Source organism: Antrostomus carolinensis, unplaced genomic scaffold, assembly GCF_000700745.2.
Source record: "Antrostomus carolinensis isolate BGI_N321 unplaced genomic scaffold, ASM70074v2 scaffold10797, whole genome shotgun sequence".
NCBI lineage: Eukaryota > Metazoa > Chordata > Aves > Caprimulgiformes > Caprimulgidae > Antrostomus > Antrostomus carolinensis.
In genome coordinates this window covers 312-22,947 of record NW_010326642.1, presented here as the reverse complement: position 1 = coordinate 22,947, position 22,636 = coordinate 312, and the positions used below count along the sequence as shown (strand labels likewise).

Here is a 22,636-nt window from a genome sequence, read left to right as displayed (position 1 = left end):
TATTATGAGGGCTCTTCTCACCCCAAAATTAATTACAACTTTACATTACTGAACTCTGATGAACAAAGCATAACATTCCCTCAGATGTGAGGCCCAACTCAAAACACAAAGAAGGAGTACTTATTAAGTACTTAGTTTTCAGAGATACTGATTGCTTACCCTATTCTTCCATCCCTTCTGGTCTTTCCCCAGCTGTTTTTGGAATGTTTCAGAAAAAAGAAGATAAACTTTGGCCCTATTAGGGTTAATGCTTTTGCATAGACATATATGACCATAAACTGGTCGACTAGTAGAGGTCTTCTGCTAACATTGTGACTGAGAACAAGAAGAATACAGCCACAATAATATACAGCTGTCTACTAAAAGTATGGCATACAGACATCTTTGGCCATGCAGTCTCTTGGCCTTCTGGAAATATGTGAGCTGCATTGCTAACATGACAAAAAAAATTGCAATGTTGAGAATCAGAAAGAGGCGGGTATAAGAAGCTGATATTGATGGGGCACTACTTCGAGCAGTCGTCACCATCTGTGCCAGCCCTGATCGGCCTTTGATTGACACCCCAGTTTTATGCTTCACATAAGTGATATCTGCAAAATCCAGAAGATCTTTCATTTCCTCATCTTCATCTACAGGCAACTCTTTCTGTGCTTGAGTCTGTGCCTTTTGCCGCACCTTTCTTTCATTTACCTCAATTTGTGCAAAAATGTCAGGAACGGCATCAACAAATTTGTAGCCTTTGGCTACTTTTCTGTTTTTCTTTGCTCTGCCATGCTGCTGCTGCTGCCTCTGTGAGATTGCAAATATCCTGTCAATGGCCTCCTCTGTCTGTCTCTTATCTGAAAACCTCAGCAGGCGCTCAGCAGTCTTCCTAAAGCTAGCTGTGTTGCGTACACGAGACAAGATCTGCTTCTCAAGCTGCTGAAAAACAGGCTTAAAATGCTGCAGGTTCCTCTCCACGATCCCTACATAGTCCTTCACTTCTGGCACCGCAGAGCTCCTAATGGCAGAGGCTCGGTCAAAGACAATTTTCTGTCGGTCTGCAATAACCTGTGCAAAGACAGAGCGGGACCCATCCTCAACGGGCCACACATACACGGCATAGGCATGCTCACTGGTGGTAACGAAAACATCCAGCTGTGGAGAATCTCCGCGGACGGTGAAGCTCTGCACGTCGACAGAGGGCCCAATGAAAAGGTAAATGGCCCTGGTGACGGGGTGCCGCAAGAGGGTCGTTACATTCACGTAGTTCGTTCCATTGTACGGGTAGCCCCGGGGATACATCCTTGAGGCAATGGTAGCCTTCTCACTGTGGCCAGTGTCATCCATCCAGTACATCTTATATATCCCATCACGGTGTCTAATAAAGGCCCCATGGACATCATCAACAACTGTTTCTTCAAAAGGCACATCCACATTGTGGAAGAAACTGGTCGCTGCCTCCAGGGGGCTGTCATCTTCTAGATGGATTTGGTCCACTAGCAAGAGAAGCTGGGGATGGAGGAGTATGAGGTTTCTCTGCAGTTTTCTCAGCTTCAGTTTAGGATTGTATGCACCTACTCCTTCTCCCCTGATAAAAACCACCCCGCTTCTCTCCATGGCGGCAACCACTCGTCCCTGACAGTCACCAGCCAAGTCATGTTTATATTTAAGCCACTTTGAGGAACAGTCTTCTGTAATCTGCCCTTCCCATGGGGAGAAGCAGCTCTTGGACACGGCAGGGGAAAACATTAACACATTATTAAAAAAAGTATATTTTGGCCCATACAGAGCTTCTGTTATGAAAGGTACACCATTGGGAGCAAAAGTAAAGGAGTTCTGGTCTGGATGTTCATGGCCAGCATTAAAGTTCCTCCACCCCCTGATCCACTCTTTGTACTTGTTCTTATGAACAATATCATATATTGCACGTCCTCCCAGCTTTCCTGACTTGAAGGAGAGGAAAGGCCTGTTGATTTCAGCTGGCAAAGCACTTCCATAGGTTACCACTCCCCAGTCCTCAAAATAATGCAGCTTAGGAACCCCATAGTCTGGCGGAGGTACAGAGTGCAAACTTGCATCATACCTGCCAAAAAGACAAGGAAAATGGGTTTAAATATTACTTGACTGATTCCATTATCAGGACCTGTACAAAATAATAATAATAAAAATTTCAATATTTACATCAAGGAGCAAGCTAACAATACAAAGCCCACATGTACGCCTCTTGAGTGAACTAATCATATAGTTGTAATGATACTTAACATACTAATCCCTACACAAATTTGTTGTGTGCTTTTTATGGAATAATAGCTGAAAGCACCTGCTCTACATTTAAAGCAAGCAACGGAAAGAAAACACAAAAGCAGATGTAGGACAAGACCAAGGTGTTCCCTGTAGCAACACATACTCTCCATCCATGCTAAATGAAGAAGTTCTTCTGAGCCTAATGACCCTCTGGGTCACACATTTTCCAACCAAGGCTGGGAGCCTGCTCTGTATCTAGTGGTCCTTGATGGAGATTCCCCTAAAAGCAGACCTCTTTCCTGAGATTCTAATGCAAGTGGACACTCTCAACACAAGAGCAACACTGCAGCACAGGGAAAAGGCAATTGTTGGAATAGTTGGAATTTGTCTTTTTTTTTTTGACTCAAGTGCTCTTAAACAAATGTCTTTTCCTTTGACATCAAAAAGGCTTTTCTAAGTATAAATTTCCAAGATTTCCATGGAGACACAAGAGAAAATAATGATGGAATGGGGTTGTAGATAAGAGATTTTGTATTTTGCAAATAACAAGATGAAGGGTGCTTGGAGCCTAATATGCTTTCTAATATGCATATCATAAATGCAAACCAATATATATATATATTTTATTTTTTTTTCCTTGTAAGAGAGAGAAATAGAGCTACAGTAACTCCTCAAAAATGTACTTGTCCTCTCTACAGACTGAGGAAATTTTTATGTATATCTAAAGTCTTTTGGGTCATTTCACTTCTTACCTTCAGAAGACTGACACACAAGTTAACAAAGCTGCAGATTACATAGAAAATACAGATCTAGTCATCTATAGTATTTTTTCCAAGCGTAACTTGAAAATTAGTGTGTACAAACAACTAATAGTAGCCTTACTGCTTACATTATTTTAGCTTTTAAAAGAAAGTTTATTTCATTACTTGTGTCTTATAAAAGAAAACCATGCTTTAAATATTCACCTAATTATTAAAAAACACAATGGTATTAAAACTTATTTGAATAGACCAAATAAACCAAAGAATACATGCAGGCAAATTTACATGCAGTCCTTTTGGAACTACTTGTATTCTATAAAAGCAATAGACAACGGAAAGAAAACACAAAAGCAGATGTAGGACAAGACGAAGGTGTTTCCCTGTAGCAACACATACTGTGCATCTATGCTAAGTGAACTTGTTCTTCTGAGCCTAATGACCCTCTGGGTTACAGATGGCCAGCCCAATCTTGGCTTCTACAGTACAAATCTAGATATAACGAATTATCACTAATGCAAAACAGCTGTCAGGTTCCTTTTGAGCCCACTCATTCCCTTTCATACCAGAGAAATTCAGTGTGGAGAGTGCACCACCTCTGCCCTTTGGATGGTGTCCCCGGGCCCTCCACCACTCGGTTCCTTCTGATCTGCTCTGCCAACCAGTTCCCACTGCCATTGCGCATGACAAATTTGTCGAGAAACACCAGCTGGCTCTCTGGCCCGTAGAACCAGTTATAGTTGGAATCCGCGATGGCCACAGTTCTCTGAAACCCTTGGGAAAAAGTGAAAAGGAATGTAAGAAAGAACAAATAAAAGTACAAAGATGCATTTGTAGAGCATGACGGTGAAGCCAAGCAGTACAAACAGACACAAACAGAAGCAGCCTTTTCAGATGTTTATAGACCTACTTGTAAATGAGCCATAAACAGGTTACACAGGAGCTGTTTCCTTCTGCTGTAGCTAACTTGAACACTCACCTTTCTTCTTTGGCTTTGGGCTACAGTCAAAGCACTACAAAACATGTAAGAAGCAATGTCCTATCCACTTCCTCTCCTCACTCAAATCTGGCAAAGGTAACTTTCTCTTTACAGCTTTCACTTTTCCTATGTCAATCCAAGCTCTCCAAAGCAAGAAAACAAAGGTGTTTGCAAGGAAAAAAACAGCTTCACCCTGAAACAGCTACTATGAGTCCCTTTTGCTCTTAGGAACATCTTCCCAGTAGATGCCCAAGGTCTCACATGGAGTCAGCAAAATTCCTTAGGCGCCTGTGCTGGCATGACAAAGCTGCACTCAGCCCTCCTTACATACATGGCTAGATCTGGATTTCTTATAGCTAGTAAAAGTTATCACAGTCTTTTTAATCAGGAATTTGAATAATATAAGTTTCTCATGAACTGTCCTGCAAATAAGCAACATAAAACCATAATCAAAAACTTGCAAGGCTGCCGGAAACTAAATCTCTTCCAAAAGCTAGAAGGGGTCGGGAATATTTATTATCTTATAACTGGTTTTATATTTGTACATCTCCATCTTTCAGTCACAACCAGGACTTCAAATCAGAAATGCCAAAACACACTGCAAGACAGTGGAGAGATCCAGCAAGAGAACAGAAAAATTTAAAAGTCTGCAAAATTGACTGTTTATTGATGTCAGATATTTCTGTTTAACTCTCACATTGACAGAAGAAAATGGTTCACGTATTCCTGGACTGCACAGAGAAACCTGTCACTTGAGTCAATGACATTTTCCATAAGAAAAATATTTTAATAAAAATGGTATAAAAATCTATTTCACTATTTTGTGGAAAACTGGTGATCATCTAAAACTTTCCTATACTTTACTGATACTTTTACCTTGGCTTCATCACTTGCTATTCCTTTCACCTAATCTTTTACTGTAATAATTTTTGGCAAAGGAAAGAATCAATAAGAATCTTGAAAAATACTGTTTTTCAAACAGTAAATCCCAGAAATAGGTCTGGTTCAAACTTCAAAAAACAGAAATCAAATCCTGAAGCATTGCTTTTTTTCCCAAATTATATTTCTGTATTTTCACTGGGTTTAAAAGCCAGAGTTTAATAAGTAATGATCTTTAATAAGCAGTGATACATGAGGATGTCACTGTTTTGAAGGTAAAATCCAAGGAAAAGGTTATTTTAAAAAATCCAAGTACACTGTTATTTTAAAAATGGCTTATTTCAAGTATGAAATTTACTGCTGCTTCAAGAATTAGAAGATTCAGCTGTGTAAAATTCACCCAAAGGACCTACCTGGCAGGACAGTCCTGTACATAAATGCAAAGTGCTGTTTGAGCCAGGGGTGGCTGAAGTGATTGATACCAAAGTGCCTTTGGACAAGAAACATGTACTGAAACAGCGATCTGGTCGTGTAGCTGCCATAAGCCACCCCTTCATAGAGGGAGCCATCTGTGACCTCCTGCAGCAGGACTACTGACTTCTCCATGATTGCCAACACTTGCTTGGTCCACAAGTAAGCTTCCTGAAGGTAGCCTGAAAAAAAAGAAAAAATATGTTGGCAAATCTAATTACAAGCCATAGATCACAGATTACATCATCTGTACTCCCACTGTGGGATCCTTTACAGCAAGGAATCTGCAATCCAGAGCTTTAACATATGACCTAGAGCTGCAGCATCCCTATAGTTTAGGGTGAAAAATAAATCACTCTATTTAAACACAGCAAAGCAAGGTCACACAAGCAGGGAAAATCTACCAAACACTTTTTGCTAATAATGTGGGATTACACCTTCCATCTTAAAGGGAGAATTTCCTTAATGCATTCAGGACATGGAAAAAAGGAAGAGCCATGCCATGATGACTGTATTTCAAACCAAAGCCATATGAAAATAAACTTACAGTCCCCACTAGAGGGCTCCAATAATGCAAATATTCCTTTCTGTCATTTTTTTCACTGCCATGATCACCAGCATGGTAAGGAGATCCTCAGAGTTTAAAAATACAAAGACGTTCACATTTGAGCTGCAATTAAATAATATTCTACTAATACATGCTCTATTTTAAGACATGCTCCATTCTACTTACATTTTAATTTTATTGTACAACCTAAAGGGTTATCCAAATAGAAGTTATTTTGGAAAAGTTTTGTGTGGTTAATTTCAAATGCAGATTCCTCAGTTTGAGAATAAAATTAATCTTCCAGCTAGGTTAAGTTTCAGCCTCCACATATACAAGCCCTAAACAGTTATATTTCTTCTAAAGAAAAGACTCGGGGATCGTACTATTTTGGTCTGGGAAGGTTGTGGGAAGACCTTCTTAGGGCTTGTCTGCCTTCACCAGGGAACAAGCAGAAGCACAAGAGCCTCAGCACTGCATTTCTGTGATGCAGAAGGCAGCACGACGATCTCAGAAGAGGGAAGGCTATGTGCTTTCTCTTACTTTCTTTTGGATTCACTGGCAAGAGAGGTAGGACTAAACAGAGACCAAATGCCTTGAGCTTCTACATGTCAACTTAAGTGTCTACCCAACCAAAAGTGTCCTGGTCACAGACTTAACCAGACATATTTCCACCACATAGCAGAACTGTGCAGGCATACGTCACACCCCATTACATGGTGAAGTGCTGCTGCTGAATGAAGCGCACATGCCAGGCTAAGAGAGTATGAGCTACACTAAAACCCGCTACTGGGACTGGTTCATGTCATTGCCACAATCTCTGTACTTATGCTCAGCAGAGTGATGAGCAATTCAGACTTCCTACTAGTCAAGGCTGCCAAATCCTGCTCTGTTAACAAAGAGAAAAAAAATTGTCATGTCTAAGTTAAACAGACAACCTGAATCTAGCATGATGTTTTTTATCCACTGGCTGAAGAGATAAATACAATGGGCAAGGCCTGAGCAACAGGGGCAGGTGGTGCTACTTACTTCTACTTCCTGTGCTCACAGCTGTCTTGACAATACTTCATTACTCTGGTGGAGCTGGCAGCACAGTAGTCCGTCCGAACAAAACCCAAATACTTCCATCCTTGTTTTCCCTTGTGACATTAACAGCCACAAAAGCTAGCTTTTGACTACTGCACTAGCAAGAATGCTGTTTTCCATGGTTCAGCACAGTGCATTTATCATTGTAATGCACGTATGTTCTATTTACTTAGTTTATATCAATGCTATTACCCTATATTTGTAGTATATTAAAAGAATAATACATTAGAATAAAAAAGTAAGAGACTCAACACTCAGGCTACACAACAAAACAGAACAAATCTCACCTATAATTAGCAGCATCTATATCAAATTAGGCCTTACTCAAGTTTCTTTTTCAAATATGAGTTTTTATTTTAACTGCAAAGACTTCAGAATATGTGTGTGCCTAGAATTCATTTCAATTAGTTTCATTTTTCAGTCCTATGACAATGTTTACATGTTTTTAAGCTAGCTATTTGGTCTCTGCACGCTTCAATAGCTGACTAGTGTGTAAAATTATTAGTTGAAATTTAAACCTTTGGGAAGATAGGTCTACACTGGGATACACTATTTGCAATTGCTATGCATCTGATACAGAGAGAATAGTATGCTTACTCCTTTTCTTCCTCCTTGTTTTTTTCTCCTTCAGAAAAAGTCTTGGAATGAGAATTTTTAAGAAACCTTTTTCAATTTTTTTTAATTTTAGGCCAACAGAGAAACTTAATTTAATTTATTTTTTTTTAATAAAGTTGCTTTATATTGAAAACAACATAATCTTCATTTAGAAATATAGTCTGGATGTTTTGACCTATTTCAATTTGAAATATCAGCACATATTTTCAAATTGCTCAAGTAGTGCTGAATTAGCTTTTTCCCCCCTGAAAAAAAAAAGCCCACCAAACTTTGATGAAAGAAATATTTGTGATGTTACCACTGTTTGGCTCAAAGCATACTTATCATCTATACTCTAATGAAAAGCAAAGTCATCTCGCAAACTGTCAGCTTTCTGCAACAGCAGAGGCTTGGGGAAGGATGGAATTATGAGGAATTTAGCAAAACCCACTGAATAAACACGATCTGAGTCTTCAATTTGTGGAAGGCAAGATAGGAGGAAAGTGAGCAACTTCCACGCACACTCTTGCTGCTTTTCAGCATACGCACACCAGTGAATGTGCTTGTTTTGACAAACAACAAAAAGATGACCCCTCCAAACACAGTATTTTGTCACACTTCTTTGGGCATCTGAAAGCTCCAACGATGTGCAGATGTGCCTTTGCTTGGTAGGGCTGCATGTCTTGGCAATGCCATCAGCATCCAGAAACTAGATTCTCCTTGACTTGCAGCAAATAGTTCCATTGCACAACATGTTTTCAAAATACTTCTACTATGTATCAAATAATCACTTGATAAAATACTGAGGCATTCTTATAAAAGCAGGAGCTGGCTCCATGACTTCCACCTCTCAGCTGAAGTACCACTGGGGTTTAAAGTTAGGCTTTCTTATCTGCTCTCTCCCTCTGACTCAGTGACTTGCTTTCTTGTTTACACTGTATATCACTTAGACAGGAAGAGAGTGACAGCCTCCAGGCAGAGCAGCCAAGAGCAACTGGTAAGGGTATTGACCTGGGAACTGGGAAGGACAGGTTTAAGTCCCCAAAGCAAAAGAAAATGACACCTGGCACAGACACCTCTTGGACAAAGGTTGTGGGGTGCAAGGGCATAATTCAGAGGGAAAAAAGGTAAAGCCTTGCTCATCTCCATACAAAAGGATGCTGGAAAGAAAAGTCCTAAGCTGTAGCCTTTGGGTGGATAAAGTTACTCCTTTGCAACTCTCTCAGAAGAGGACAGAAGTCTGGGATGAAATTCCAGATTATCCTGTTGTCTAGCTCCCAGCTCAGATCGCAGGGTGTTTCTGACTGCTGACCTCAGTGCGCTTGTGCAAGAAGACCAAACGCATCCCTCTTTACTGCTAATCTACCCTGAAAGACCCTGTCTGTAAATCTGGCCTGGACAGACTATACACAAGGGGATTTTTAATTCTTACAAACAGTGAGGTAAGAATTTCAGAATCACTTAGATAACTGAACTAATATACACAAGTATATGCGCATATATATTATACCTTGTACATGTGCCCACAGACTTCTGTTCTATTTGGTAAACTAAATTTTCCCAAGCAGCAAAAGAGCAAACTCAATGCTGCTATACTCTGAGGAACATTTCTATCAGTTCCTGACCTTTCCTGCAGAAAGAGCTGATTAAGCTGATACACTTCAGCAAAGCATTCCTATGGTTTAGCACATACCTTGATTCATCAGAACCAGGCTTCCAGCCAGCAGGGCCACACAGTTGGTAGGCTGGTGGTTGTGGAGGTACTGGAAGCCCCATCCACGTCTGTATGATGTTTCGTACATATATCCTGAGGCATTGGCAATTACCTCAAGAAATCTCTCTTGTTGAATCTTGCTCAGATAGCTGTACAAGAAGTCATAAGCAGTGGCAAAACCAACTAAGGAGTGAGCGAGAGGGACTTCATCCCACGGGGCATCCTTCACTAGCCTGTCAATAAAGAAAGATGCCAATTAGTTGAGTTTCACCTACTTATTTTTCTCCATTACTGTACTGTGAAGTGTGGATGACTGAATATCTCTGAAGCTATGCAATTCATGTTGAATTTTAACACAGTAGTAAGCTGCTTGCCAAATCTCTGAGTCCATTTTCTTCCTTCTTAAGTATGGACAATGTTAACCTTCAAGGCTCATTAATTTTATTAGAAAGATTAAGTTGTTAAATATTAAAACAGTGCTTGATATATTCTGGCTTTTGCTAGGAGAAACAGATATGCAGAGTATTGATTGTACAAAACCAGAATCTATTTCTCTGAAGCAAGACTTAAATAACTTTTTGTGAGAAAGTAGTATCCCATAGTCTATACTCCTCAAAAAATCTGTAATAACCTTCTTTTTCTGAACAAGCCAAACGTTGATAAATTCCTGAATGGTGGCTATGGGACTGAAGCTGTCTTAAAGCAAATATAATAAAATAACTCACTATGCTGTTTCTTCATTCCCCAAATGCATTCAAGGATAGAAGTGGAGATGATGAAATTTACTTTCATGACTACAGTTCAAGTTAACATACTTAATACCACTAAAAAAACCCCCAACAAACCAGCATTTAGCATAAAATAGAGGTAAAATGATGCCACTACTAAGAATTCTTTTCTAGTTACTACCTGCTTCTATCCAACAATTACACTGAACTTAGCAAAATAGTAAATTTGTACCAAGAAAATTCATAACGGAGGTGGAGATAGCGTAGAACAAATATTTCTCTTAAATAATGCATATATTGTGTATCAGACTTTAGTTTTGCAGAACTGGCAGTACTTTCAGGCCACAGTTCTACACAGAAGGAAATGTCAAGGAATACATAGTGAAAAAAAATCTTTGATAAACTAAACAATCATCAGTTGCTTTCATGGTTATTGTCTTCTTTCACTTTCTTCGCAATATATGTTTTATTACAGAAAGGAAGTTTAAATTGTTGATGTGATAGTTTAACTCCGCTGGAAGCCAAACAAGACACAGCCACTTGCAGCCTCCCACCCCCTTCCCTCCCACCTAGGGAATTGGGGAGAGAATTGGAGGGGTAAAGGTGAGAAGACTTGTAGGTTGAGATAAGAACAATTTAATAATTAGAGTAAAAATAAAATAAAAATAATAATAATAAGAGTAATAATGATAACAACTACATATTTATGAGCGTTGCAGAGCACAATTGCTCACCACCCACTGATAACGACCCCGGAGGAGCAAAAACGAGCCCTGAAACTGAAATCGCAATCCCAGAAAAGCGAGCCCGAGCGATTCCTGAGAAATTCCCCCCCTTTCCAGTCAGCCCTGGTTAATATACTAAACATGATGGGATATGATATGGAATATCTCATTGGCACATCCAAATACCAATTTTGGGTTTTGCTATTCACTACACTTCTCCCTCCCAGTCCTAATGCAGCTGTGAACCAGCCAAACACGGTGGCCTTGAGCTCCAGCATCAACTAATAACACCAGTATTTTTATCAACATTCCTCTTATAACAAGTCTTACACTGAAACTAAAACACAGCTATTCTAATAACTAAGAAGAAAATTAACTCTATCCTAGAAAAACCAGGGCAGTTGAGATAAGAGAACGTCCTCCTGTAATCAGTAGAAATAGCGTCGTGCTTCTGAAAACACGCACCTTCCAGCTTCAAGTATTCTAAAACTCTATAAATATGATTTAATCTTAATTTCTGTAATTAGTAGTGTGAACAGACATAAGAAAAAATACCAAAAGAGCAAGGTTTCAAAAAAATCCTCATTCTGCTAAAGGAGCATTTATTTGCATTGAAAATGCATTAATGAACCACGTAGAAATTATGACCATCAGCCTAGGGCACGGCAAGTATGGTAAAACATAACATGTACAAGTGAGAAAAATGACCTTTAATTTTTATTTCAGTGTGTCTAACATCACTGGAAGAACTCAAATGAACTTGGCACATCCATAACTTTATGTAATTAAAGCCTCTGTAGGCTTTTTGATTAGATGAATTTCCAACAGTTTTAAGGGTTCACCTTCTTTCAGCTTCAATCCCATCTTCTGCTGAGTGAAGTTATACATTCATTTTTTCCATTTTTAAATGATATCTCAGATTTTAAATTAAACACATGAATGCACTCAACATTGATCAGCAGGATTTGACCTTTTTTTTTTTTGAACCAGGGTTTTTATGGGACTAGATTATTTTGTTTGCACAATTTTGTTTCCTGGTTAACAGACAGGCATTGACAGAAAATGATTATGATTCCTAAACATCAGGAAAAAAGTTCCGGAAACTTACTACTCATCTTCTCCACATCCACATGCTATTCTCTGTGGTCAGTGTCAGGAACATTTCTCTGTCACTTTTTTCCTGGTTAGAACTCTAAACTTCCCAGTGAAGACTTCCAGCCAGGTGTAGCAAAATTTCTTATTTATGTTTTCACTAAATTGTTGTGCAAAAAATTACAGACCAGTAAGCCAAAACATTTACATGCTTTTCCTAGATGCTCATTCTTTCTGTATTTCCAAATATACTGGAAGAAAATGTAGCTGAACTGGGCAAGCAACTCTTCAGACTCTCTAGATTTATTTATACTGTGTCACTGAGGCACAAAATTTGAAAATCTGAGTTAAGTGGTTATTTGTCAATCTCAATTAAATCTCTGCATCTCTCTTTCTGTTTTTTTTCATCTTTCCTTGTCATTGAGAAAGCTCTTAAAATGTTGTTAGTCCTATACATAAAAGTAAAGTTGCCTTCTATGCCGGTTATATGCACACCCTGGCACCATGACTGCTGTCAGAAATCCTTTGACAGATGAACATACCTTTGACCAGCTATATCAAGAATCTGAATTTCCAAAGTATTTTTAGTTTTGCTTTTCACCAAACCTTTGCACATTCAGAAATCAGAGTTCAAAGGGGCACAGGAAATATCACTTTAAAGGCTGCTGCCTGGAACAATTACAAAGTGATTGAGGCTAAGCTATACATTACGGGGGAAGAAAAGAACAATGAAAGAATTTCAGTTAATTTAAAGCATTTAATTCAAAGTTCTGTCTCCTTATAACAACAATTCCTTATAACAACTATTCAAATTGCTAAATAGAATGTGCTTAAATCTATTTAATGATCTTTACCTAACTTTGTCTTAAATGGATTTGACAGTGGAACTGATTTACTGTAACTTTCATTGTTAGGATGTATGCTAACTTTATATTTGGTTTCAAATGCAATACTGCATCAAATTCTATAATATAAGCGCATATATCAGTCTCTGTGGCACTACTTCTGATAAAACTCAGAGGGCTGGAGCACCTCTCCTATGAGGACATGTTGAGAGAGTTGGGGCTGTTCAGCCTGGAGAAGAGAAGGCTCCAGGGAGATCTTATAGTGGCCTCCCAGTACCTGAAGGGGCTACAGGAAGGCTGGGGAGAGACTTTTTACAAGGGCAGGTAGTGATAGATGAAGGGGTAATGGCTTTAAACTGGAAGAGAGTAGGTTTAGATTAGATATTAGGAAGAAATTCTTTCCTATGAGGGTGATGAGACACTGGAACAGGTTGCCCAGAGAAGTTGTGGATGCCCCCTCCCTGGAAGTGTTCAAGGCCAGGTTGGACGGGGCTTTGAGCAACCTGGTCTAGTGGAAGGTGTCCCTGCTGATGGCAGGGGGGTTGGAACTAGATGATCTTTAAGGTTCTTTCCAACCCAAACCATTCTATGATTCTATGAAAACAGAAAGCACTCTTCTACATGCGAAGTGCTAAATTGATCAGTTATGACTGAATTTAGTTTGTTCAGAAAAAAAACCCCAACCTCCTTCAGTGGGAAAAACCTTATCCTAAGCCTACATACTGGCATAATTACCCACCTCAGGTTAGATAAAGTAATTTTGTCATAATTTCCCTCAAATTGCAATTCTAAACAGTAAGTCTTGCAGAGCATTTAACAGAGGAGATGCACACAAGTAATAGGGAAAATTAAAGATGACAATTTAAAGACCCTCATTTCTAAACATACAAAACCACAGTCAACATCTGTTCTCTAAAATGAAGCTCTTGAAGTAATAACTCTTTAGCTGATATAAATCAGTGCACCTCCATTAATTGAATTTCAATGGAAACAAGCAATGTACACTAAACAATATGGAACATGATTCACAAGAAGAATGGTCAAGTAGCAAGCATTACATGCTTTTTGTATCTAAATTATGTTCTCATGTTTCAAATGAATCTCCAATGTCAGATTTGGTAAACAGCCTGGCTGATAAACCATGGGAAAGTGTGGTACTATAGGCCTGCACTGAACATACTATGTGAAAAAACAGTTTTCAGGGCTATCTATTAACTACTCTGTTCTGAAATATTAAAGAAAAGTTGTGTGCATTTATACAAACAAAAGATAGGTTAAAACATGCCAATGCTTTGCACTGGAAAACAGTTATTTTCTAAGCCTCTCAGGAGTAAAACTTAACATCAGCTAGTATGAACCTCAGCTTAGCAATTAACTGTGTCTGAAGACAGCAAGTAACCTGTACCTTAATGCTGCATTAGCATCTTCAGTCTTTTAATGGTATCAGATGTTACAAAAAGAGATTGCAAAGTAAGTAAAAATATCTATAATGGATTCTTTAGTATAGAGCAACTACTTAGTTGCAAACATAAACACTTTTAACAAAGAATAAAAAATTCTAAAACACATTTAAAAATAACAGCTAAACCATAAATGCATCCCTACAGATGGTACAAAACTTTTTTTTTTTTTTTTTTTTTTACACTTATATACCTATACCTGTATTTGTCAGGTGCCTATCAGGACACTTGAGAAGGTTTATAAAAAAGCAGTAAGTGCTGAACAGGTTTGCTGCCTAATGATAAAACTCCATAAAGATCCGAAGCCATATGCATTGTTCTGCATAAAGAAGTGCTGTCTGGACTAATTCTGTGAATGGCACATGACAAATACACGCCTGGGGTGTTCTTTTAAGTTCTCTTCATCTGTGTCATATAAAATATTTTTGCTACTTTGAACATTTAGAGTTTGGTATAAATCCCCCATGAAGAAACTGGAGAAATAAAGTTATCATGGAAAAGGCTGGCATTATGGATAAGTAGTATTGGTTTCTTACACATGTAGAGAATTTTAGCATGGTGCAACATGGTTATCTGTTTTAGATTTGCCATCTTCTACAATAAACAATGAATCTGCACAAGGCAGGGTTAAGACCCAATTCCTCAGTCATCAGTTAATGATGTCAAGAACCATCATGCATGCACTTCATTGTCCAAGGTTAAAAGAGTACATACCACTTTCACTAAATGAAAGTCTGTGCTCTAAACAAATATACCAATTGTATAAAATTTTTGATGGGAAGTAAGTATCAATATCAACAATAACAACAAAAACAAGAAAAATTGTGGTAAGGTTACTACAATCTCTCAATTTCTTGACAACATTCCTAATGCTACTAATGTCTCTTCCCTCAGTAGAAATGGTTTTCTGTATTTTTTCCCTAATTTATCTAATACATCTACTCTACTAATAACTACTTCCTTACTGAAAGCAGAAGTATCAGTATTTCTCTAAGAAATATAAGCCAAGAGGAAGAAAACAATGTCTGCCCAGGTCAAGGCAAGATTTAAACCAAACTCTCCTGCTTAAGTGAGTTCTGATCATGGCCTGTGGGATGTTTAGAATCGCCTTTCCTTCACTTTGTATCCAGTTCTTAAAAACAAATCAAAGTAAATAAAAAAAACCCCAAAACACTCTCTAAGTTTAAAAACAGAATACCCTTCCAGGCAGTGTGAGATCTGATTTCTAGCCTCTATGTCAATAAGTAATATGGCATCGCTGCATGCCAAATGAAGCATTAAGCATATCCTGACATGTATATTACACGTGCAAAGGAAATGAGTCAGGGCTCTTTTCTAAAGGCTTACAAGTTAAAATTATTGCAAGGACAGTCCTCTAGTATACTTTGATGCAATTCACCTTAGACACAGTAGCTAGCTAAACAGCATGGTTGAGTTTAACGCACATAAAATGTCAAGTGTGGATGCAAATGGGGCATGTAATGGGGCCAGTTGGTCCTGAACTCAACTGAGGAATTGTACAGTCTTCCGAATGCCAATGCCAATGCCCTGGCACTCCACAGACCCTTGCTATTTTCCTGACCTACTTCAAGAGGAAGGAGGTACAGTTTTAAACGTCCCCTCAGGCAGAGGAGAGAAATATTCTTCCATAGCCAGAGGGAGTATACATACCAAGAGAGAGTATACCTACCAAGGGGAATGAAACCACCAACATTTATTTTATAAACTAGACTCAATTTCCAGTATTTTTCTTACAAAGCCTTCAAAACAAAATATTTTCTTGTGCTCAAATTGAGTGTTTTCTTCATTAATGGAACAGTAACTTCCAGTTTTTGTTTTGGAGAGAAAAAAGAAAAATCCTTGAGAAAACCTGTTTGATCCAAAACAATCTCTCAGCTTTCACCCCTTCAGCATTTTTCTGTTTGACTGCCAAGACAAAAACCCCATTATCTGCACAACCTAAGTGCTCGGTCATTTACAACAAAAAAAAAATGTCCTTGGAAAACTGACGATTTATATTTCCGGTGTCTAAGGTAAAAGATGACAAGTTTGCCCCTAGCCTTTTACCAGTCATGCTTCAGCAGCAGCCACACAGACATGCTCAGTTCACAAGAAGGCAGGCAAAGCAGTTGTTAAAATTTTCCATATTAATATGGACAAAAAGGGCAACATCGTTTTTCAGAAGTTTTAAGAGCTTACTGTAAAAGTAGGATTAGTGTTGAGGAGGCAGCTAAAACTTTACTCCTTTGGAAACCTTCATCTACTTTCTAACTTCCTTCTGTTTCCCCACAGCTCTATAATAATAATTCTGCCACTTCTAAAGCTTCTTGAAGATCCTCATCTCTTGTTTTTGTCTTTGATCACAAGAGAGTCCTTTTCAAACTGGGCTCATTCTTGGTATCAGTCATGATCCTTCTGTGCTGACATATTAATAAACAAGAACTAAGTCTGTTTTAGTAGTTTTCAGTGCTATATAAAGCAGACACAGAAATTTAGTGAAGTTATTATTTCAACAGATTACCTCTAGCTCTTGCTGTAGCAAATTTTTATACCAGGCATGCCACAAAGTAAGCACCCTGCAGCTACCACAGAACTTCAGCACCACTTTATCTTCTAAAGAATCTATCAAGTAAAAAAGAAGGTATAAAAGAAATTCTTCAAAATCCTGCTAGCCATTTAATTTCACAGTCATGCACACTTTCTATTTTTAAATGCTACACATGAAAAAGATAAAAACAGCATGAGGATTTGTTATTTCACTTCCTAGCATAATATATATTCCAGATACCAAACTCATCATCCTACCCTTCCTTTTCTTTTTCTTCCTTCCTCTAGGAGACTATCTCAGCATCCCCCAAGCTTCTTTTATACTGACATATATTCCAAAGTCTAATAAACCCCTAAGTTTTCTTTGAATGAGACTGCTGGTTGATTATTGGGAGTCAAAGAGATGTTCTAAATTTGTGTGTCAGCATAGAGACCCATTTTATTTCAACTCAGCACGTGACTTATTTTAGCTATACATTTATCTACAAAATTAATCATTTATACTTATGTATTTTTACTTCATAATTCATATTGTTCAACACTGAGCACTATCTGGATTCTAACAGCAACGGTTCTATAGCATGCTCCAATACTTTTAATAAAGATGGACTAACAGAAGGCTATAGGATTGCTGGTAAGAAATAGCAGAAAGGTCACAGATTTGTTACACCGAAACCTCCCATTAACTTCTCCTTACTCACTGCAATTTCCTTGGAATGTTTGCACATGCTCGAGAGCAATTATCTCCCCTATGAAACCCAGGGAGCCAGGCTTACTGTCAAATCCCACACCTCGATGTACATTGGTAACATACTTGTCTCTAAAAATGGGGCGTCAACTATGTGCAAAAAAAAACCCCAAACCAAAAAGACAGAAATCTCTTGTCTGGCAACTGCAAAGGGGGGATGTCTCTCCTGCTCTAAGAAGGGTGCAGAATTCGTAAACTTCTAAGGCATTTGTTTATAGGGCAGGCTTAGTAAAGAAGAGAGTTTTTCACTACTTCGTCCAAAGCTCAGAATCTAACTGGACTCTTATTTCTGCACGATGTGTGACTCCGATTACATCACTTGGTGCAGGAACAGGCCGAGGCGACATATGGAAAGAATCAGGAGTACAGGTCCTCTCAGCCAAAAACACAACTCTGGTGGGAAGTGCTCTAGGGGCCAGTCAGAGATAACATGCCAGAAAACGCATCTATATCCTCTGTTCTCTGTCAAATAAGATAATACAGCTTAAATATAAGGACAAACTTCCCCTAAGATTTTAGACAGCATCTAGATATCAAACCCCAGGAAAACCGAGTGAGTTATTTAACACTAGCTTTTAATTTTTAGAGGCAAAACCATTAAAGTTCATCTATTTTTATTAAAATATTGAGGCACTATGTTTCCCTGCTCTTGCTAGTCTCCAAAACATTATCCGTTCCCATATTACTTTGGGTGACTGTTATAGTTAGCTATTAGCCATTGCCCCTTTGTTTATTTTAAAATGTAAACCTACTCCAGGATGTAGCAATTACAGATGCTCTGTTATGAGCAGCATGCCTATCAACATCGGATGTTATGATAAACGGCTCAAGCTCTGTTAGCCTACATGAATGGGAACTCAATTAAGGGTGCACTTTATTATGTGATACAAAATGACTACTGTAATAGATGAGAAAAGACAAAAGTGCTTAATTACATGTCCCTTCCATGCATGTTATCAATTACAGTAGACTTTCTCATCATTGTATCCTGAGATATTGAACCATACTTGGACTACTGAGGATTCTCACTAATGTAAAGATAAAATTTAAAATGTCAGTCTCCTTAATCTCCTGGCATTCTGGGACAAATAACCAGCAACATTTTAAACTATATTTCATTTATCCAACTACTGTACACACTACCAAAAATACAATTTTGTTTTCTGATAAGGCTTAAATTTTATTTAATATTGCCATAAAAATTAAAGGAAACTCATCCAAGTGGATTTTTTTAAAAATTCTAGAGCTATTTTAAAGTCAATGCCATGTCATCAGAAATCAAAAGAAATTCAGATTATATTGTTGAAAGAATCAAGCTGCCAACACGGAATCTATATGACCACCAGATTTAACTTCCCAATATATAGTGATGAATCTATCAGATATAAAGACATTTTTCAGGCAATTTACATGGCAGTCTAGGCATCTACATTACAGAAGTCTAGGGAGAGAAAAGTTCCTCTGATTTACTTATCTTACTGATACCTTCTCTGGACAAGCCCCCTTTACTGATGACATAAGGAGTTTTGGCAGATGAGTCTCCTAACATTCAAGGCTCCAAGCCTGGGCAACATCAAAACTGCTCCTTCTTTCCACCCTCCTGAGCAGAATACTTGTGCCCCCAAATTATTTAATAAGGATAACATTCGTAACGATATGATAATTTCTCTAAAGTCCAAGAAAAACTAAACATGCCTAAATAGACTGAACAACTTTTTCAAAAAATTCCACTACTGTGACATTGCCAGAACAGTTCATGTAGAGTCGTACACAGCGCTTTAGATGCCATAACATCTAAATACCTGCTAGTAGCACTGAGGTGACAACTCTCCTGTCTGCCACGTTTGTTCTCCTAGTCTTATCCTAAGTGGTGATGTGTGTGCACTAACATGTCTTCTGGTACGTTTTAGTTGAGTTTCTTAGGAAAAACAGATTTACATAATCTGTCTGTCCACTCCTTCAGCTTCTGAACCTGCTGACCTATTTCAGCAGAGCCAGACAGTACATGCCTCGGAGATGTTACATTCCTACAGTTTCCTGCAAACCACTGTTGGATAAGAGAGAGGGATCTATATTACTGCCATCACTGATGGAGCTATAGCATGAATTCAATGTTGACAGCATTCACCCATAAGTTCTCGGGGGAAAAACAAAAATGGAAACCAGGCCCATGTTTCTGTCACAGCATTTGAAAAGCTGGCCAGTTGGATGTTATACAAAGGGCAGCTTACCACAGCCCTATTGCCTGTGTTTCCGATTCCCTCCTTCTGTACTTCTCCTATTAAGCACATTGCACCCACTTTTTTTGCAAAGCAAGAGAACTTTGATTAAACCTTGATTGTTTGCTGAATGACATGTCTACATCAGAAAGGAAAAGATGTGAAAAGCATGGCTTCTCTTTCACCGAGGTAATACAAGATACTTGCTTGAGAAATAAAACCAGTAGTGTAGGGGACGTAAATATCATCAAAGCCAACTGGAAATAGGATATCTGCTCAGTTCTGATTATCTAGTCAGCTGGGACAAAGGAGAGCATTATGGCAAGGGACAGAGGAACAACCATTAATCCAGGGCAGGAATCACAGGACACAAGGAATTGAAATGAGGTTATTGAGACAGAGAGTCAGATGTAGGAAACAGAGAAAGACAGACACAAGTAAGTTCCACTACTCAAAATTTCAATATACGTTCCACTGCTCCATTACTCGCTCCTCTTTCTTTCTCCATTAAAACAGATCACCATGTAACTACGTGTTTACACTACTCAAAGCAAGTTATGAATGAATGTGAACAATGAAACTGGGGAGGAAGGTGTTGACTTTGGACCAGTCCATAGGTCCTTGGATTCACCTCTGTACAGCTCTGTCCCTCTGCTAGTGTGCCAGGAGAAACACAAACTGCCTCTGGAGGTAAATAAGACTGAAGCTTTGTACTGCTATGCCTCAGTGAAAGATCTTGGAAATTACCACCATCCTGTTGTGCCAATACTTTTCTTCCCATCTCCCATGTGTCCTCTTTACTGTGGCAAGCAACTTAAGCCAGTGTGTCCCTTCTCTGGCCCACCACTTATTTTGTTCTAGTTCCTGTATTTCTGTGGTATTCACCACTTTTAATACTCGGTACAGGGGAACCCCAGCACTGTAATGCCCATTAAATCAGGCCCGTCAGGAGGATATGGACCCCAAGTTATGCTAGCTCAAATCCAGCATAATTCCAATGACAGTCCTTGGATGGATGCCATTGATAGAACACTACTAGTTGGTCTTAACCCTAAGAAGGTAAGGAATAGCGGTTTGAGCAATTAATACTGCTTGAACAACTAATGCTTCTTCCTGTGCTGACCTGAAACCTGACTCAGACTTCTGCTGAGCTGCTGCCACCAGAGCTGTAGGACAGCAGCTGCAACAGAGGGGAGAAGTGCCCCATCACAGCTCCAACCTGCTGCCCTGGGCAGAAGCCACTGTCCTGGCAAAGACCACATTTCCATCCTTAGACCTCCTTAGAGTGGCAGCAACCCTGGGCCAGTCTGCAAGGTGCACCAAGTGGCAACTGCTGCAGGGGGGTAGGGGAGATGTGTCTGCCTGAGAAAAAAAGGGAGATAAACTGCTAGTGGGTATGAAAAATGAGGATGAGGAGAAGGAAAGAGACCTTGGGGTCCCAGTTGTTAGACTCACTCATATAGTGAGAACATTAACTTCTGTCCCCACAGAAAGTGTGTGGCATAGCAAGGACAAAGTAACTTGTGGATGACAATTCACATCCAGGTGAAGTTAATCCAGGAGGTGGTCATCAAAATGCCTGTTACTCAGGCAGTTCCAGTAAAGTAATCAAATAGACAACTATCTTTATCATGTCCTAGTATAACTTAAGGAGAGGCTCAGGAACCATACAGACAAGTGGAACTGTAAGACTGCACTGAAGCTCAGACAGATGTTACAGCAGACTGCAGAAACTCAGGAGTGTCATTTTTATCTACACCTAATTATACCTTTTTCATAGGTCTTCCCTTCCTGAATTCTTCTTAAAGGAAGAATTACCTAAAATATATATACAAGACTGGAAAAAAAAGATAGATTAAAAAAATAACACTTTTAGTTCTTCCCAACACAAATCAGATGTGAAACCTGCCTTTTGCTAGGGAGTGATTTTGTTTGTTTGTTTGTTTTTAACTTTACAGCAATGAGGACAGTACACGAAGGGTCATGCTCCTTCTTTCAGCATTAATTTGCAACAGGGTAAGTCCAGTGAAGGTGAAAAGTTGTGTGTCACTGCTGGTCCAGATAAGGGTAAATGCATTCAGCAAGTTAGTCACGGTTAAAGTGAACATTAGAACAACTGAAATAATTTAAGCAATTCACTCATCCATTCACTCCTCCAACTGCAAGCGGTTCATATAGTAAGAACAACTTAAAAAAAAAAAAAAGACAAAAATCTACCAACTAGGCTGAGCTGCCATCCTCTCCATGTAATCCTTGGCCATGCTGATGGCCTCGATGTTTTCAGGGTAGAGCACACAGAACATTGCCAGGGCCCCAAGGTTGTTGCCATAAATTTCATTCCACCGAGCGCTGAACTCCTTTGGGTCCCAGGGAGGAAGGTACTCCAGAGGATTCGACAGCATCGTTTGCACTGCCTCGATCAGACGAGCTGCAATGTGCTGGTGCGTGGTGGTGGCCTGGAGACGGAGAGTCTCCACGTCTCCTTTGGAGAAGTAGAGCATGGGGTAGCTGTCGTAGTTGGCATTGACAAAAGGAACCATCGCGTCCGGGTCCTCCCTGGTGCCGTAGGCAAAGGCAAAGCAAACCACTTGTATGAAAAACACACTTGGGGCTCCCCGTGTGTGAGTCCTCATTGTGGCATCAGATCTCCAAGTCTCAATGGCAGCCAAACCATCTTTGAAATATCCTACAGCAGATGGACATGAAAGAGAGAGTTAGAAAATGAATACGTGAGATGCTATAATTCAGGACACTCTCTAGGAAATATGATTCCATCTAGACTTAAAAACCTCCACATATTGTCCAATTGGCATTCAAATCATTTCTACATAAATACCTCAAACAAAATACCTACTGAGCAATTCATCCTAAAGAAAAACCCTTACACTTTGAAGAAAGCCCCTCCCTCCCATGTTTCCCTCTAGTAGCTGATACCAGGTGAAGTAACACACTGACTGCTCTTGTACTCTGGATTTCAAATCATTGCCACGGTGCTTAATATGAAGCAGTGCTGACTGTACT

The 22,636-nt window shown here is 39.1% G+C and overlaps 1 protein-coding gene across 2 annotated transcripts; it reads right to left on the bottom strand.

Annotated features, from left to right (window-relative positions):
• Positions 1–22,317, bottom strand: DSE (dermatan sulfate epimerase). 2 transcript variants are annotated; one of them, XM_010171644.2, is made up of 5 exons: positions 21,833–22,317; positions 9,231–9,484; positions 5,256–5,495; positions 3,551–3,758; positions 1–2,065 (listed from the first exon to the last, which is right to left on the bottom strand). In XM_010171644.2, exons 1-5 carry the CDS (start codon positions 22,246–22,248, stop codon positions 304–306), a joined length of 2,880 nt encoding a protein of 959 aa, XP_010169946.1. In that variant the 5' UTR covers positions 22,249–22,317; the 3' UTR covers positions 1–303. The 2 variants fall into 2 exon arrangements, with proteins under 2 accessions (XP_010169946.1, XP_028941712.1); XM_029085879.1 differs by having other exon boundaries at positions 5,256–5,480; positions 21,833–22,248.
• Positions 22,318–22,636: the final 319 nt, after the last annotated feature.

What these genes read in the sequence shown, in the direction of transcription:
- DSE (XM_010171644.2), bottom strand. Translation starts at nt 22,248, where the DNA reads ATGAGGACTCACACACGGGGAGCCCCAAGTGTGTTTTTCATACAAGTG. An exon ending in ATGGCAGCTCAGCCTAGTTG is followed by an intron (nt 9,485 to 21,832) that starts GTAGATTTTTGT and finishes CTTTATTGACAG; the next exon opens with GCTAGTGAAGGATGCCCCGT. An exon ending in GTACAGGACTGTCCTGCCAG is followed by an intron (nt 3,759 to 5,255) that starts GTAGGTCCTTTG and finishes CTTTTTCCCAAG; the next exon opens with GGTTTCAGAGAACTGTGGCC.